This window comes from Triticum aestivum, chromosome 3B (genome assembly GCF_018294505.1).
Source record: "Triticum aestivum cultivar Chinese Spring chromosome 3B, IWGSC CS RefSeq v2.1, whole genome shotgun sequence".
Lineage (NCBI taxonomy): Eukaryota > Viridiplantae > Streptophyta > Magnoliopsida > Poales > Poaceae > Triticum > Triticum aestivum.
Genome location: NC_057801.1, coordinates 424,646,882 through 424,665,143, shown reverse-complemented (window position 1 = coordinate 424,665,143; position 18,262 = coordinate 424,646,882). Strand labels below are relative to the sequence as shown.

General features: G+C 46.2%; 1 protein-coding gene across 2 annotated transcripts; it reads left to right on the top strand.

Annotated features, from left to right (window-relative positions):
- The first annotated feature begins 11,464 nt into the window (after positions 1-11,464).
- On the top strand, positions 11,465-17,749 carry LOC100136985 (neutral ceramidase). Of its 2 annotated transcripts, none has more exons than XM_044493219.1 (10): positions 11,465-11,797; positions 12,546-12,968; positions 13,398-13,606; positions 14,057-14,425; positions 14,532-14,787; positions 14,871-15,141; positions 15,219-15,344; positions 15,831-15,894; positions 16,388-16,557; positions 17,007-17,749. In XM_044493219.1, the coding sequence occupies exons 2-10, from the start codon at positions 12,622-12,624 to the stop codon at positions 17,550-17,552; spliced, it is 2,358 nt and encodes a 785-aa protein (XP_044349154.1). In that variant the 5' UTR covers positions 11,465-11,797; positions 12,546-12,621; the 3' UTR covers positions 17,553-17,749. The 2 variants fall into 2 exon arrangements, with proteins under 2 accessions (XP_044349154.1, XP_044349153.1); XM_044493218.1 differs by lacking the exon at positions 11,465-11,797 and adding an exon at positions 12,231-12,386.
- The last annotated feature ends 513 nt before the right edge of the window (positions 17,750-18,262 follow it).

Below are 18,262 nucleotides of genomic sequence, written 5' to 3'. Positions count from 1 at the left end.
CCGGACAAGCAACAACTCATGCGCCGGTTAAAGGCCGGCGAGAATGTGCTTACAAGGGTGAGGCAAGAGAAAAATAATCTCCAAGATGCCAACACCCAGCTGGGTGAGGAACTAAAGGATGTTCGTGCCCAGCTGTCTGACTCCATTAAGGAGAATCGGCGGCTTCGACGCGGCATTTTTAGTAAGTGCTTGAACGAACTTTGAAAAAGAGTTCGGCGAGGAAGTCGACTAACAGAGTTATGTCTATAGGTATGCTCACAGGCCGTCCTGCAGAGGAAATGCCCGGTTCTACGGGTGACCTTCTTCCCGAGCTCTTGCAACTGCATGAACGAGTTCGGCAGGTGATGAAAGGTGTCGCCCAGGCCTTGTGGCCATCTGTCTCCCTGCCCGAAGGCCTTGGAGAGCTTGCAGAGAGGCTTCAGGGAGCGCGGCGGTGCTTCCGCTTATGGAAGATATCGGCCTACCGTCAAGGCGCCAGGGAGGCCTGGGCCATGGTGAAGACGCGGTACACGAAGGCTGACCCAAACCACATGGCCGAGGTCGGACCTGTGGGGCCTGATGGGAAGGAGATCCCTGTGAGCTTAGTGTACGGCCAAGTAGAATTGGCCGCAAAGTATTCCCAACAGGACAATAAACTAGACAACCTGTTGGATGGCATTGAAGAGGAATACGCCTAGTCAAGTTGACTATGTAATTTAAGATGACATGTAAAATGCCTTCTAGACGGATTGTAGATCGTTTGTCATGGCGGACCTTTTCGCTTTGACCTCGGGACCCGATAGTCCGGAGTGTGTCCGAATACCCTCACGGTTATGGAAGAACCGGGGCATGCGTGGAGACCAGGCGTAGGGGTCATTAGTGCTTTATCAGACAAGTGCCCAACTAGTTATGTTATATTACATGGTTAGTAAGAAACATCTTCCAGGGAGAATAGTTCCGTCAGGGGTTCCTTTCCCTGGGAGGCATGCCCTAAAGTGCATGTCCGGACTGCGAAAAAAGCAGAAAAACATCTGGGGGCAAATAAATAAATAGGTGAGAAATCGTATTTTAGTTCACCGACCAAATATTCCCTTAAGAACGCTAGCTTTCGGCTTCACCCAGTCTAAGGTACACATCCGGCTGACCCGGCAGTAACAATCACAAAGGTGCTCCTTTTACCGCCTAGCCGAACAATCGGGGACGTAGGGGTAAGCACAGGAGCCAGGCAACCCAGCTTGGCCAAAACTTAAGTCATATCGATGCATATAATGGTGAATAAAAGGTACATGCGGAAGTGTGACACATGTGTTGGGCATGAAGCCCGTATAAATAAGCTTCTGTTAAAGAAGCCCCCAGGTATAATGAGCGCGGATAGAGCGTCACGTGTGTGCGAACAATGCACAAACAAGCTTTCAAAGGCTGTAATAGAAAAGGAGGGAGAAGGAGAGAAATAGAAGACAACTAATATGTAAAATATAGACGGAGGAAGGAGACGAACTCAGAATCCGGCGCTAGGCGTAGAATCTTCGGAGACGGGCTGCGTTCCATGGGTTCGTCTCGAGTCGGTTATCCGATGCATCTCGCAGACGGTACGCTCCACCGGTCAGGACTTGGTCGATGATAAAGGGACCTTCCCATTTGGGCTTGAGTTTGTCCTTTTTCTTGTCCGGCAGGCGTAGAACTAACTCGCCAACGTTGTAAGTTTTGGCCCGTACTTCTCTGCTTTGATATCTTCGAGCTTGCTGTTGATAGAATGCGGAACGGGCTTTTGCCACGTCACGCTCCTCCTCTAATGCGTCCAAACTGTCCTGCCGATCGAGCTCGGCTTCTCTTTCTTCGTACATGCGCACGCGAGGTGAGTCATGAATTATGTCGCAGGGCAGAACTGCCTCTGCGCCGTATACCATAAAGAATGGTGTAAATCCGGTGGTGCGATTCGGAGTGGTCCGCAGCCCCCAGAGTACGAAGTCGAGCTCCTCTACCCAGTGCGTGTTAGATTCCTTGAGGGACCGCACTAATCTGGGTTTGATGCCGCTCATGATTAGACCATTTGCTCGCTCAACTTGACCGTTAGTTTGAGGGTGATAGACTGAAGCATAGTCGACCTTGATGCCCATGTTTTTGCACCAGAGTTTGACCTCGTCGGCCGTAAAGTTCGTGCCGTTATCAGTGATGATGCTATGGGGGACGCCGTAACGGTGTACGACCCCTGATATGAAGTCTATCACCGGTCCGGATTCGTCCGTCTTAACATGTTTGACCTCTATCCATTTGGTGAATTTATCCACCATGACCAGTAGGTATTTTTGCTTGTGGGTTCCTCCTTTAAGGGGTCCAACCATGTCAAGCCCTAGACCGCGAAGGGCCAGGTTATGGGTATAGTTTTAAGGGCGGTGGGTGGCATGTGGCTTTGATTAGCAAAGAGCTCGCAAGCGACGCATCATTGGACTAAGTCTTGAGCGTCTGCCCGGGCCGTCGGCCAATAAAATCATGTACGGAAGGACTTGCCTACAAGGGCCCGGGCTGCGGCGTGGTGCCCGCCGAGTCCGGCATGAATTTCAGCCAGAAGATTCCGCCCTTCCTCTTCGGAGATACACCTTTGAAGGACTCCGATTGTGCTTTTCTTGTAAAGCTCTCCCTCATGGACCTTATAGGCTTTAGATCACCGCACTATGCAGCGGGCCTCGTTTTGGTCCTTGGGAAGTTCTTGCCTGGTTAGGTAGGCTAGGAATGGTTCCGTCCACGGGGCAATGACTACCATTATTATGTGGGCTGAGGATGTTACTTCGTTGGCAGAACCACCAATTGTGTCAGAATGTTCGATGTCGGGCAGTGCGGTTGGGTCCGGGTTGTTATTTCCGGATTCCCCCTCCCATAGTACGGATGGCTTGAACAGCCTCTCTAGGAAGATGTTGGGAGGGACAGCATCATGCCTTGCGCCAATGCGTGCCAATACGTCTGCTGCCTGGTTGTTATCCCGGGCTATATGGTGAAATTCGAGCCCCTCAAACCGAGCTGACATTTTTAGGACGGCGTTGCGATAAGCTGCCATTTTCGGATCCTTGGCATCGAAGTCTCCATTTATTTGGGATATCGCGAGGTTCGAATCCCTGCGCACCTCTAGGCGTTGAATGCCCATGGAGACTACCATCCGGAGGCCATGTAGAAGGACCTTGTATTCGGCTGCGTTGTTGGAGTCCATATACATTATCTGGAGTATGTATTGAACCATATCTCCGGTTGGGGACGTCAGAACGACGCCAGCCCCCAGACCAGCCAACATTTTGGAGCCGTCGAAGTGCATGATCCAGTTGGAATATGCTCCGTACTCTTTAGGGAGTTCGGCTTCAGTCCATTTGGCGACGAAGTCGACCAAAACTTGAGACTTAATAGCTCGCCGTGGCTTATAGGTTATGCCGAATGGGAGGAGCTCAATGGCCCATTTGGCAATCCGGCCCATCGCGTCGCGGTTGTTTACAATGTCATTAAGAGGTACTTCGGAGGCTACTGTTATCGAACACTCTTGAAAGTAGTGTCGCAGCTTCCGGGATGCCATAACACCGCGTACGCTATCTTTTGATAATGCGGGTACCGTGACTTGCATGGAGTTAGGACAGTGGACATGTAGTAAACTGGTTTTTGAAGGGGAACTTGTGTCTGTCCGTTTCTTGTTCGACAACGAGCACCGCGCTCACAACTTGATGAGTTACCGCGATGTATAATAGCATTGGTTCGCCCATGTTGGGCGCGGCCAGGACCGGGTTTGTTGCCAATATGGCTTTTATTTCTTTGAGTCCGGCCGTGGCGGCATCCGTCCACTCGAAGTGTTCGGTGCATCGGAGGAGGCGATAAAGGGGTAATGCCTTTTCTCCTAAACGGGCGATAAAGAGGCTTAAAGCCGCCATGCATCCCGTCAATTTTTGTATTTGTTTGAGGTCCTTTGGGATATCCAATTGTGATAGAGCTTGGATCTTGGCTGGGTTTGCTTCAATTCCTCTACCGGATACAATGAAGCCCAAGAGCTTTCCGGCTGGTATGCCGAAAACACATTTTTTCGGGTTAAGCTTAATGTCATATGTTCGGAGATTATCGAACGTGAGCCTTAAATTGTCTACTAGAGTTTCGACGTGCTTGGTTTTGACGACCACATCGTCTATGTATGCCTCCACTGTTTTGCCGATTTGGTTTGCCAAACATGTCTGAATCATGCGCTGATATGTTGCGCCGGCGTTTTTGAGCCCGAAGGGCATTGTGTTGAAGCAGAATGGGCCGTATGGGGTGATGAATGTCGTTGCGGCTTGCTCGGGCTCTGCCATCTCAATTTGATGGTAGCCGGAGTATGCGTCGAGGAAGCACAACGAATCGTGTCCTGCGGTAGCGTCGATAATTTGATCGATGCGGGGGAGTGGGAAGGGATCCTTTGGGCAAGCCTTGTTGAGGTCCTTAAAATCGACGCATAGGCGCCATGATTTGTCCTTCTTTGGTACCATCACCAGGTTTGCTAGCCAGTCTGACGTTTTATATCTCTGATGAATCCGGCCTCCAATAATTTGGCTAGCTCCTCTCCCATGGCCTGTCTCTTGGGTTCGGAGAAACGCCGAAGAGCCTGTTTGACTGGCTTGAATCCTTTTAGGATGTTTAGGCTATGCTCGGCCAGCCGGCGTGGGATTCCTGGCATGTCTGAAGGGTGCCAGGCAATAATGTCCCAATTTTCGCGTAGGAATTCTTGTAGTGCGGCGTCTACATCAGGGTTTAATTGTGCCCCGATGGAGGCCGTTTTTGTAGGGTCCGTTGGATGGACTTGGAATTTAACTATTTCGTCTGTTGGTTTAAAGGAGGTGGACTTGGATCTCTTATCAAGTATCACATCGTCCCTATTCACCGTGGAGCGCAGCGCAGTGAGTTCCTCGGCCGCTAGGGCTTCGGATAGTGCCTCAAGAGCCAGTGCGGCTGTCTTATTTTCGGTGCGGAGTGCTATGTCCGGGTCACTAGCAAGAGTGATGATTCCGTTGGGCCCGGGCATTTTGAGCTTCATGTACCCGTAATGGGGTATAGCTTGAAAAATTGTGAATGCCTCTCGCCCTAATAGAGCATGATATCCGCTGCTGAACGGGGCCACTTGGAACGTGATCTCCTCGGACCTGTAATTATCCGGTGTGCCGAACACCACATTCAGTGTGATTTTTCCTGTACAGCATGCTTCCCGACTGGGGATTATTCCTCTAAAGGTTGTGCTGCTTTGCTCAATGCGGCTCCAGTCTATTTCCATTTTTCGGAGGGTTTCCTCGTAAATGAGGTTCAATCCATTGCCACCGTCCATGAGTACCTTGGTAAGGCGAAAGCCGTCCACTATTGGACTGAGGACCAATGCGGCTGGTGCTCGGGCTGTTCGGAATTTAGGTTCGTCACTGGCATTAAAGGTAATAGCCGTGTCACTCCGTGGGTTTATTGTTGCTACTTGGTAGACTTCAGCAAGGCTGCGGAGTGTTCGTTTCCGCATATTATTTGATGTGAAAGTCTCGAAGACTGTTAATACCGTACTGGTATCCTTGGGCTGGTGCTCTGGAGTTAGAAGCTCTTCGCCATTTTTGGCCACCTGCCGTAGTATCCAACATGCTCTAAGGCTATGAGTTAGAGTGGCGCCCTCTGTACTATTAATTTTGCAGGGTCCATTGAGCCATCCTTCCAGTACGGTTCCATGCCCTATAGAGGGTTTTTGCTTCTTGGTGTTTAACCCAGGTGCCTGGCGATAATGCACCCTTTTATTTCAGACTGGGGTTGTATTCAGGGCCAGATTGTCCCAAAATTTGATTTCGATTTTCCAGGCGCTTTCCATCGCACAGTACTTTCGTACTATGGACGCCAAGTCAGCGAAGCGTGTAATTTCACGACGGCTTACGGTGTTGAGGATTCCCTTGTCCGTGCAATTATTACAGAAGAATGAAATTGCGTCCTCCTCGCGGTAGTCCTTTATCCTATTTATAACTAGGAGGAATCTGGCCCAGTAATGGTGTACTATTTCTGCGGGCTCTTGCCGGATTTGGGATAGATCGCTTATGTTTGGGTGGGCGGGTGGATTTAAATTCGGAACCCCGTTCAATTTAAGACTCAGGGGCCAAGTAGTTTCCGAACTTAGAAGCTTGGGTTCTTGGATGTTGTCCAATGAATCTAGCCCGCTGCCTGACTTTAGGTTCAGGGCTTGAGTAACGTCCTCCCCTCCGCGGGAATCCGGCATGGAGGGATCGGTAATCCGGACATAGCTAGTCCTTAAGATAGAAGAAGGGTCGCCGTATTGTTCCTCTACCACAACAACGTGGTGGGTAACCTGGGGAGAGTTAATCTCTCTCAGATCGGGTTTAGGCCCAATCTGATCGTAGTCTATAGCGACTCCCAGGGCGGCGATGCGATCCAAGAGCTCGTTTAAGGAAGAGAGCTCCATCGGATCTAACTGCTCGGCGAGTTCCGAGTTAACGTGAAGATTGCTTTCGATGACCCGAGAAGTTATCATCGGCGCGGCGGCCGAACAGGCGGTCATAAGGAAACCGCCTAGCCAGAGAGTTTGGCCGATAGCCAAAGCTCCTTTAGCAACAGTGTCGTCTTTAAAGACGGGATGGGGCATCCTTCCTGATGGCGACGACATAGAGGGACTCTCAATGAAAGCACCAATGTCGGTGTCAAAACCGGCGGATCTCGGGTAGGGGGTCCCGAACTGTGCGTCTAGGCGGATGGTAACAGGAGACAAGGGTCACGATGTTTTTACCCTGGTTCGGGCCCTCTCGATGGAGGTGAAACCCTACTCCTGCTTGATTAATATTGATGATATGGGTAGTACAAGAGTAGATCTACCACGAGATCAAAGAGGCTAAACCCTAGAAGCTAGCCTATGGTATGATTGTTGTTCGTCCTACGGACTAAAACCCTCCGCTTTATATAGGCACCGAAGAGGGTTAGGGTTACACAGAGTCGGTTACAATGGTAGGAGATCTACATATCCGTATCGCCAAGCTTGCCTTCCACACCAAGGAAAGTCCCATCCGGACACGGGACGAAGTCTTCAATCTTGTATCTTCATAGTCCAGGAGTCCGGCCAAAGGTGATAGTTTGGCTATCCGGACACCCCCTAATCCAGGACTCCCTCAGTTCCCATGGCCCTTGTTCGTCAAAAACAAGCTCAATCATCCTGAAATGTATGCAGTCGATGAAGGGCGGGGGAGAGATGTCAAAAAGTCACCCCAAATTGTCGACGACTAGCTCAAAAGAGCCGAACGCAAAGGTTAGGTCTCTGACAAACGTCGGCTCCTTTTGGTTCTTCGTGTCAGGTTAGGTCTTTGGTAAACGTCGCCCATGCCTGGTGTGCCAACTAACGGTGCAAAGTATCGTCAAATCCGTCAGTAGGATTCATGACGAAGTCAGAAGTACCAGGATGGAGCCCGCACGTATAGTTTACCAAGGTTCGGGCCTCCGTAGAGTAATACCCTACATCCTGCTTCTTCTTGTTATTCACAGTGGAGAGATACCTCGTATGAGAGATTACAATGATACTTGTGACTTCTACCGAGAGTTTGCCTATCTTAGATTAGATGCCCCAGATGTTGGAAATATGCCCTAGAGGCAATAATGTTGTATTAATATATTTACATTTTCATAAATAAGAGTTTATGTTTCATGCTATAACTGTTATGATTCTGGAATACGCGATTCAGTGGAAAACTCATATGCATGTGTGAGATGATAAACGGTAAAATAAAGGTTCTCAGTCTTGCCTCTAAGACTGGCTCAAGTGTTATTGGTGATCATGTTTTCTGGATCTCAGGATATTGTTAAGTGTAACGGTAATCCCGAAACAACATTGATAGTATGACGTTAGAAGAACGATCATATTGAATCGACCCAATCTTGTTTGTTATACTTTGAGATAATATCGTTTGTAATCAATTGTTATAACATGGAGTGTTAGCATGTGTTTTAGTTCCTCAGATCATGAGAGTATCTTAGTCACTTACTACCGTACGATGGACTTTGGCGTTGCTCAAACGTCATATGTAACTAGGTGATCATAACGACAACTTACGGGTTCATCGAAAAGTTTGACAAGGGACTGGCTAGCTCGAGAGTGGGATTTGCTCCTCTGATGATGGAGATATATTCGTAGGGCCCTGGCAGTGTGACGGCATCCATCATCGCCTGGCCAGACACAGGTGACTATGTCACAGGGATGCCGGGACATTTCAACGAGAAAGAAGAACAATACCGGTAATAGGATCTACATTATAGTGAGCATGTATATGACTCAAGAAGATACCGATGTACCCGGGTATTGTAAAGTATCGTGAAGCAAAGGGAACATCACATGATAACCGAAGGTTCACTCGAATATCATTCATGTGCCCATAGGGATCGATATGGATGTCCATGGTTTCACTATCGGTCATTGAACGAAGGATTTTGTTCATGTCTATGAGTTATCGAACCTACGGGGTCACAAGCTTAAGGCTATCATGATCTGATGAGTGTTAGTAGGATGGGAGTAATGAGAATATATTTGTGGAATTGTTTCATAAATATTCGGAATAGTTTCGAGTGGATCCGGAAGCGTTCTGGGGTCACCGAAAGGGCTTCGGAGAGTATCGGGTAATACCAGGTACTACCAATAAATAATATATAGGTGGAAAATGTTTTCAGTGATGTTAAATTATATATATAAGGGTCTAGTAATTATTATAAGGCTTTTGTATTAAATTAAATATCAACGAGCCTTAAAAGGCCAAGAGGAGGAAGGCAACTTGGGCCACAAGGCGATGAAAAAAAATTTGGGCCACAAGGGCCCAAGTGGAGGAGGCGCCTCCCCTTTCCTTGTGTGTGTGGGGGGGGGCAAATCCTAGTGGGTGAGGAGTCCAACTCCTCCCCCGGCTGGCGCACCAAGGAGGGGCTTTCCCTCCCTGGTGGCAGCCCCTCCTCTCCCCTCTAACCTATATATACACACACACACAAGGTGTTGGCCCTTTTCAACATAGAAGTTTTTGGAGCCTCCTCTCGTTCATCTAGCCCTAGTTCTAGTTGTCCTGGTTGAATAATTAGAGCTTGGTCTATTTCCTCTAATCATCATAATTAGAAGCCCAGTGTGGTTCTAATATGCTTCCTCTAATTCTCTGATGATGATTATCTCTATACGGCGAAGTGTTGTCGCATCATGAAGGCTGCATGCTTGCAACCAAGTAGAGAGGTCTTGCTTTCGGTCTTAGGTTCGAGGGACTATTCATGGGCGGTTTGAGGGATCATTCATCGACAGTTCGAGGGACTCCAAGTATGATCCACACTGACACATTCTTCTTCCGCTGCAACTCGGTGACAGTAACGATCGTGATCCCAACCCGTTATGCATGTTCATCTTGATCTTGGGTGTTCGTAGGTGTGATTTTTTGTTTGTTTTCTACTATGTTTCCCAACACCAGAGGGGTTACCCGACCTCCCTTTATATAGACAGGGAGGTCTAGGGTTTACACAGTTATAGATGTGATCCTGGCCGCCTCCCTCCTTGTCTTGGGGAATAAGTCACAGCAAGGTCGGGTCCGCCCTTTGTTGGGCCTTGGGCGTCGGCCTATCTCCATACTTGAGTGGTCCGGGTTAGCCACCCTTGGGTCGTGGCCCCGTCAGTGACCTTACTACACATTACACTGCATATGCAATACGAAATAAAACCGTTTCACTCCTAGCTAGTAAGGAAATGATAGTTCATCCTAAATACTAACCAATTGTAGTACCAATTAACAGTCATATAGATCAACAGGGAAAAGTTCATCAATGTCGAACTAGGGGGAAATGCATCGTCATCTTTTTCTTCTCTTGTCGCTTCTTCCTCTGATACTTCTTCTTTCTCTTCAGATACTTGTGTTACCTCTATTTGCCCACATTGCCTTAACCCAATCCAAACTTTTGCTCTTCCAAGTTCATTGTCATGTGCCTCCACCATGGCCTGAGTCATCGGCATAAGCATCCCCACGTGTCACTTACCTCTTTAGAATCCTACCGCTGGGGTTGATGGCGGTAGGGTATAACTCCCTATCGCTGAGGAGCCTATCGGTCCCCACTTATCCACGTCATTGCAGCCAGATGGTGTTGCCTACGTTAACGGGGTCCCTACCGCCACCAAGGACCGTGGCGGTAGGTAGTTAATATGACGGTATAAAAAAGGCCAGATCGTGATTTTTTTGGAACTAGGGACAGATTGTGCTAAACATTGTCAAAAGGGTCAGAACAATGATTTTGGCCCAATGCCTAATCTACATCCGGTGACGTGGGCTAGCGATATTCTAGACCCGATGTTCTGTAGCAAGTAACGAGCGACGATAGCCGTCTCAGTAATGTGGGCCATTTGGAGTAACTGGAATAAGTATACTCATGATGGGATCAAGTTTTAGCCGATTCGTTTGATGAAGCTTATTCGAGAGATGATCCACGCACTTGATATTCCAACAAGTGCAGTTGCGGTGCAAAAACCAAGAGAAGGTTGGAACCCACAATATGTAGGCCGGGTGAAAATTAACACCGATGGAGCGGTGGATGCAGTAGAGTTGTGTTTGGGAGTGGGAGTTGTTGCCCGGAACCACACTGGGCAGTTTTTAGCTGGAAGAATGTGCAAATTTTAAAGTGTGTCGATCCCTATCTCAGTGAACTGCTAGCACTTAGAGAGGCAGCCTCTCTGGCGATACAAAAGGGATGGCAGAAAGTCCTCGTTGAAACGAATTGTTTGATAATCCGGGATGAATGGAAGGATGGTTCGTTTAGATCCAGTGAAGGCCATATACTTAGAGTGATTCAGTTACTTCTCTCAAACTTGCAAGAATTCAGTACGTTTGAAGAGGCGCCGACGAGGTAGCTCATACATGTGCTAAGAAAGCTTTAGTCAGTGGATTGACTGCAGAATCTGTTGATGTAATTCATGCTTTTTTGACAGCCGTTGTGCAGTCTGATGTTGTCCGCAAAACTTTGAATAAATTGCCTTGAATGGTGGTTCTAAGAAAAATCGGCCCAGCTGTACACGTGGCCGAACCCAGGCGTCTTTGTCTTGTCCAGACCTGCCTACCAAACGGACCCAATTCATGAGACCATAAAGCCGTACAAGACACCCATTAATGCCTCCTAGTCCCGAACTCCGGCTTCATTTAGTAAAGCATTCTATCGTCTGTCAAACGATGGGATGGCCCATATGAGTCAGATCTACCTACCAGGTCTGCCAGACGATGACAACTACAGATCGACGGATACGGCATGCTGCAAGGGCTTGAGGCGTGGCCATCTACCAGCTTCTATACAAATTTCTTCAACAATAAATTCAGGTGTGAACCGCCGGTAAAACCCGGTCAGGTGGTCACGCGAAAAAGCGCAAAGCCGGTGGCCGGAGCCGCACTTTCGTTGAGGCCTCCCCCACACCATCACCATAGTACCAGTATACCCCACCGCGCATCTACCGGCCCGTCCTTTCCGAGCCGTGGCTTGGACGCCACACCCTGTCCGTCGCCGTCTTCGCCACTCCGCCCCTGTCTCCACTGCCTCCTCCTCATACTCATTCCCGCCTGTCTCCCTCACCGCTCGTCAGATTTGATCGACAGCGCCTTGGTACTACTACTAGTAAACTCCTCTTATCCAGTGAGCCACGACCACGAGGCACCCTGCTCTTGGAGTTCCCAATCGATCGCGTCGCGTCTCGTCTGCGCTTGGCGTGGGTTTATTTAATAAACGGCGACGGGGGCGACCGGCCAGCGCAGCAGCGGCAGCAACTGAGGTTCCCACTTCCCAGTTGAGATTCGCCATTCGCATGGTGAGTTCGCTTGCTCGGCCCTCCTCCCCCTTCCTTCCAGCCAGGTCGCGTCGCTTGTTCGTTTCTTTTTTGTCTGCCGACGTGTGGCTAATTGCACGCGTTTCGCTGGATCAGGCCATTAAATTGCGTAATTGTGCCAGGGTTTGAGTGTGGTTCCTGCGGATTTGGGGTTGATTTTGTGCTCCGGTTGGGTTGGGTTGAGTTGGGTTGTGCTTTTGTCTTGGCGTTGTATCCTGCCAGTGCCCCAGACTGTCACACTGAAAGTGTTGCTTGTTTGGTGAGAGAGTGGCCGCAGCCCGTGTCGCTTTGCTGCGGCTTTGCTTGTGGGATTTGGCTTAGTTTGGACGTTACAGGGGTTGCTTGTCTTGTGAGAGACGCGGCCTTGACATGCGGTCGCGTTGGTTGGCAATCCCCATTTTAAGGATTCAATAGGGTGCGCGGTCGACCTGGTGATTTAGAAGCAGGTTTAAATGGTGTAATTATCCTACTATCTGCCCTACTATATGTGTGCCATGCTCTTGTAGCTTCCGCCGTGACAATGTCGAGGAATCCACATGTCAGGCAACATAAATTTCTTCATGCTCAATAGGTCTCGTCTGCTCATAATGTGTTCATGTAAAGGAGCACAGTGAAATTGTGTTGCCACTGTTTTTTTAGAGCCCTTCTTGGACAGCTTACACCATTTCCCGTTGCATCATTACGATAGAATGTTCGGCTATTTTGTAATAGGCTCTCTTCTCTTTTGCAGTGTACAGTTAATCTCTTCTTCTCTGGAGATTTTGGACTCGCATGAGTTGATCAACAACTCCATTCCCTGGTTCCTGATGGAGGCATCATCTTTCTTGCGCTATCAAGTCCGTGGTTTTGGTTCGTTCAGGATTTGGCTATGTCTTCTTTTACTTCTTGTCCTTCAGAATTGCAGCCTGGTGCTCTCCGACTCTCCATATTTGGTCGGCATGGGGAGCTATGACATAACAGGGCCCGCAGCAGATGTTAACATGATGGGATATGCAAATACTGAGCAGATTGCATCAGGGATTCACTTCAGGCTAAAGTCACGCGCGTTTATTGTTGCTGGGCCTAATGGAAGGCGTGTTGTCTTTGTGAATCTGGATGCTTGCATGGCATCGCAGCTTGTGAATATAAAGGTGCTCGAAAGGCTAAAAGCAAGGTAAGAGCTCGCTTCTATTGATTTTTTACTTATCAGAAAATCCTGAAATGTAGGTTTCAACTCTCTGTGTGATGTCTCTTCCTAGAGTGTGCTTAAGGTTGCCTGGTTACATCATCCTTCGCTCATTTATCTCTCTTGAAATATTAGTTCATTATGAAGTTATCTTCTTACTTGTACCCGATTTATTTTCTTGATTATGTTAAGCCACCATTAACTGCTGATATTGTGCTGCACATTATTTAGATTATTGAACTGAGGCAGTGCCACTTTAGCCATTTCACATTGCACATACATACTGTACAAAGGCACTCGGTGACTTTATTTGAGGTCTTATACTGTAATCTGCTTGGTCTACTTCTCAATAAAACTGTAGATTCTGCCTTGCATGCTCATAAAGTTGGGTTGACTTGGCAAACCTCAATTGGGCAGGTATGGTGATCTTTATAATGAGAATAACGTGGCTATCAGTGGGATCCATACCCATGCTGGGCCTGGAGGTTATCTGCAGTATGTAGTCTATATTGTCACTTCTCTTGGGTTTGTTCGTCAGTCATTTGATGTAATTGTCGATGGGATTGAGAAAAGCATTGTTGAAGCTCATAACAACCTCCATCCTGGGAAGATCTATGTGAATAAAGGTATGAAACTATTTGCACTCTCTTGGACTAATGTGTTACCAAACTACCATTTATCTTGATCTCACACATCTAATTAAAATACATTCGATGGGTAGTATTTGGAGTGTCATCCACTTCACTCTATAATGTCATTTAGTTTCAGTTTGGTCTTTAAATGTTCCTTGAAGTCTGGCTACAATCTTATTTCTCGTAACTGCAGCTATATAATACTCCCTCCGTCCCAAAATAAGTGTCTCAAACTTAGTACAACTTTGTACTAAACCTAGTACAAAGTTGAGACATTTATTTTGGGACGGAGGGAGTAATAAGTGCACCAGAGTATAATTTTGCATGTTCTATTCCCTGTATGCTGCCTGCGTTTTTCTCTCTGTATGGTCTTGTGATGCTGGCTAATCTTAGATTTAGCTGTTGCAAAGATTTCGTTATCAATCTCTGAAGCTTGATTTTCAGGTGACCTTCTTGATGCCGGTGTGAATCGCAGCCCGAGCGCGTACCTGAATAACCCTGCTGAAGAGAGAAGCAAATACAAATACAATGTTGATAAAGAAATGACCCTTGTTAAGTTTGTAGATGATGGATCGGGTCCAGTTGGAAGTTTTAATTGGTTTGCGACTCACGGAACATCAATGAGTCGCACAAATTCTTTGATAAGTGGTGATAACAAAGGAGCAGCTGCACGTTTCATGGAAGACTGGGCTGAAAAGAATGGCCTTCCAAAGCAGACAGGTGTTGCAAGTTCTGATGATCTTGGATTTTTGCACATGACATCTGTACTTCCGAGAAGAGTCTCTACAATAATACCAGAACCGGATGAGATAAGTATGTTACATGCTACATGATTCTTGCATTGTTTAGATAGTGTATTGGAATAAAACATATTAGGTTGTGCATAAACCTGATTATTTTCTCCATTGCTTTTGTTCAGCTGACGACTTAATGCAATTGGCATCATCCTACGAGGCATCGGGTGGAAGACGGTTGGCAGGTTCAAATATCACTAGACGCATTAGAAGTTCTCAAGAAAACAATCCAAAATTTGTTTCCGCGTTTTGCCAGTCAAACTGTGGAGATGTTAGTCCAAATGTCCTGGGGACGTTTTGCATAGACACCCATCTTCCTTGTGACTTCAATCACAGCACATGTAATGGGAAGAACGAACTTTGCTATGGACGAGGCCCAGGGTATTCATCATGCATAACAATTTATTAACCTTCCGTACACATAAGCCACTACTAGGTATAAATGAAATTTTGCTGTCTTGCAGATATCCTAATGAGTTTGAAAGTACCCGCATAATTGGGAATAGGCAATTTCTGAAGGCTGTAGATCTCTTTAATTCAGCTTCTGAAGAAATACAAGGAAAAATTGACTATCGACACACCTACTTAGATTTCTCTCAACTCAAAGTTAGTGTTTCTACAAGTACGGGCGGTCCGCAGGTGGTGAAAACATGCCCAGCAGCCATGGGATTTGCATTTGCTGCTGGAACCACAGATGGCCCTGGAGCTTTTGATTTCAAACAAGGAGATGACAAGGTTCAGTATATCAATTAAATATATTCTTCAGAATTTGATGATGTGCTATTCATTGACTGCGAAGCTCGTCTTATCAGGGAAACCCTTTCTGGAGATTAGTGAGGAACTTACTAAAGACACCAGGGAAAGAGCAAGTTGAGTGCCAAGCTCCAAAACCAATATTGCTGGACACTGGTGAAATGAAGGAACCATATGATTGGGCGGTATGACTTGCTGTTTTCAGTGATCATAAGCAGGCTTGTTGCTTTGCTTCCTCTGGAACGTCTTAATTGTTATTTCACTTGATAGTTGAAACTAACGCCACCATGATAAGGACCTATATTGCTGCTACATCGAACCAGCACTGTATAGGCTGATATATATAGGCGAATGTCACATTCCTTACTTTTCTTTAACCAATTTTATTTATTTATTTTCTCATGGGAGTTACTTAGTTCAAGAGCTTAAAGTGTAGCCATCATATATCTTCATGTTCAGTCTTCATTTGTTACTGCAAAGCACCTGTTGTTCCTAAGCTTCACAATATTCAAATCAGAACCATGATTTCTAACTAGATTTTCCCCTGATCAGTTAACTTTGCAGCTCGCCTGCTAACTTCCAAAAAAGATGATCTCTTACTAGAAACAACTTACTGAATTAACACAATTTTTATTTGCTGGTCTTGTATTGATTTTTGTAATCTTTTGCAGCCTGCGATACTTCCCATCCAGATCATAAGAATTGGTCAGCTGGTTATCTTGTGTGTTCCAGGAGGTATATTACAATTCGTCAATCCTAGGATGTCTTTCAAGTTAGAAGTGCATGTGGTTCTTTGATCTATTGAGATATGTTATGATAATGCCATGCTCATGCTGTAAAATGTTTGTGTTACCGTTTTTTTTTTCTCAACAGCAGCTGCAACATGCATGTCTGCATCATTTTCCCATTTTGCTTTGCTAGGCAATGAAAAGATGGCCCACTTAATGTGTATTTTGTGTCTTAATATAACTTTACTGAAAATAGTATATAGTAATTATTAGGAACTACTTAGTGGGCCACAAGTCCACAACTGACAAAATGAAGAACTTGCCCATATAGCGAGCTTGCTTTACATAGCAAGGTTTTTTAGCTGTGCCAAACGCATAGCCTTGTGGGGCAAGAGTTAGGTGGGCAATTGCTAGGGATATAGAGCTAGCAAGGCAAATACTCATTCCTCAGCAACAATGCGTGCCAGCACTCCTAATTCTTTTGTTATGTTTTGGTACAGAATTCACGACAATGGCCGGCAGGCGGCTACGCGATGCTGTAAAAAATGTACTGATAAGTGGCAGCAATGGTGAATTTGGTACAAATATTCATGTTGTTCTTGCGGGGCTGACAAACACATATTCTCAGTATGTCACAACATTTGAAGAATACCAGATCCAAAGATACGAGGTATATCCAACAAAACAGATGTTGCACAATTTTTTTTCTTCTCATAGTTATTCTTTTCTGGCATATTTTTACAGAGTTACTGGGTTTTATGGGATTAATTGATATGGCTAAATCATACATCTCTACTCAGTAGAGATGTGTTAGAATGCTGGTTATTACTCTTCAATTTGCTTGCAAGGCTGCACTAGAATCAAGTGTCATGATTTGAAGATGTCCTGCAATGTCAGAACTTGTTTCAGCCCCATCCATTTTTTGTAGTGCAAACTAAAGAAAAATTATATCTTGTTTTTTGCTAGAAACTCCACATTTATACCAGTTGGCTTTCATTGATGCTTCTTTGCTAAAGATCTGATGTATCTTTAACCTGAACCCATCAAACACATAAAATAGACCCACTCAGCATATGTATCACTGCATGAATAATTCATTGGCATAAACATGTTTTGCAGGGTGCGTCAACATTGTACGGTCCCCACACCTTGAGTGCATACATTCAAGAGTTTCAGAAACTTGCCACAGCTATGGTTGAAAACAAAGAGGTCCCCACAAACATCCAACCTCCTGACATGTTGGAGAAGCAAATTGGACTATTGCCAGGTGTTATGTATGACTCTACTCCTCCTGGTGTTCACTTTGGGGATGTTAGCTCGGACGTTGCAGCAAACTCAAACTTCAGGAAGGGCACTACTGTGAATGCTACATTCTATTCGGCCTGTCCAAGGAATGACCTTCTAACTGAGGGCACCTTCGCACTTGTTGAGAAGCTCAATGGTAACGACTGGATTCCTGTCTATGATGATGATGATTGGTCATTGCAATTCAAGTGGTCTAGGCCTTCAAAATTCAGTCCAAGAAGTTTCGCGACGCTGGAGTGGACCATTCCCGACGATGCTGCCTCTGGTGTTTATAGGTTGAGGCATTCTGGTGCCTCTAAGCCATTGATAGGGTCAATCAAGCATTTTACAGGTACTTCTCGGGCATTTGCAGTGCGTTAAGCAATGCACAATGCTTTTAAAGGTATACCTGCCAGAGTTTACATCTTGGAATGTAATCCGTTATTCTACATGATTCCCCCCTTGTATTTACGTCCCGGAGGTGTAAATTTGTAAGTGTCCGATCATACAAAACTGCTGCTCTATATGCTTAAGTAGTTAAGTTATAAGGAAAATGTATAGCTTGTTTTTTCCCGACAGATGATGCTTTTTATTGATGCGTAATGTAGCGTCGATAGATATAATCATAATGAGCATATAACTAGGATGCACACAATCAACAATACACGTATACAAAGAATCACAAAGCTATGTCTAGGTGAAGAGAGGGGGAAAACCAAAGCGATAAAAACAGTAGTATGATTGTACAACAGTGACCATCACCTCCTACCGTGTCATCCAACAAAAAAAATTCTGAAAGTGACATCTCCAAAAGGGGAATGACAACAAGCATCGTCATTGCCGGATCCAACCGTCAAAGAGTTGATCCTGTGGTTTCCCCCTAAAAAACAAGTTCGAGCAAACTTCAAGCAATGCCTTCATGAAGGTAATGACACAAAGAACGTCACCATATACATGTACAACCAATTAGAGTCAAACCTATAATTCTCAACCCGGAGCTGAAGATCAGACATTCGAGAAGAACCACCTAATGAAAGTCATCCTATGACGTCTTGTCGGATCCAACCGTCAAAGAGTTGATCCTGGGGTTT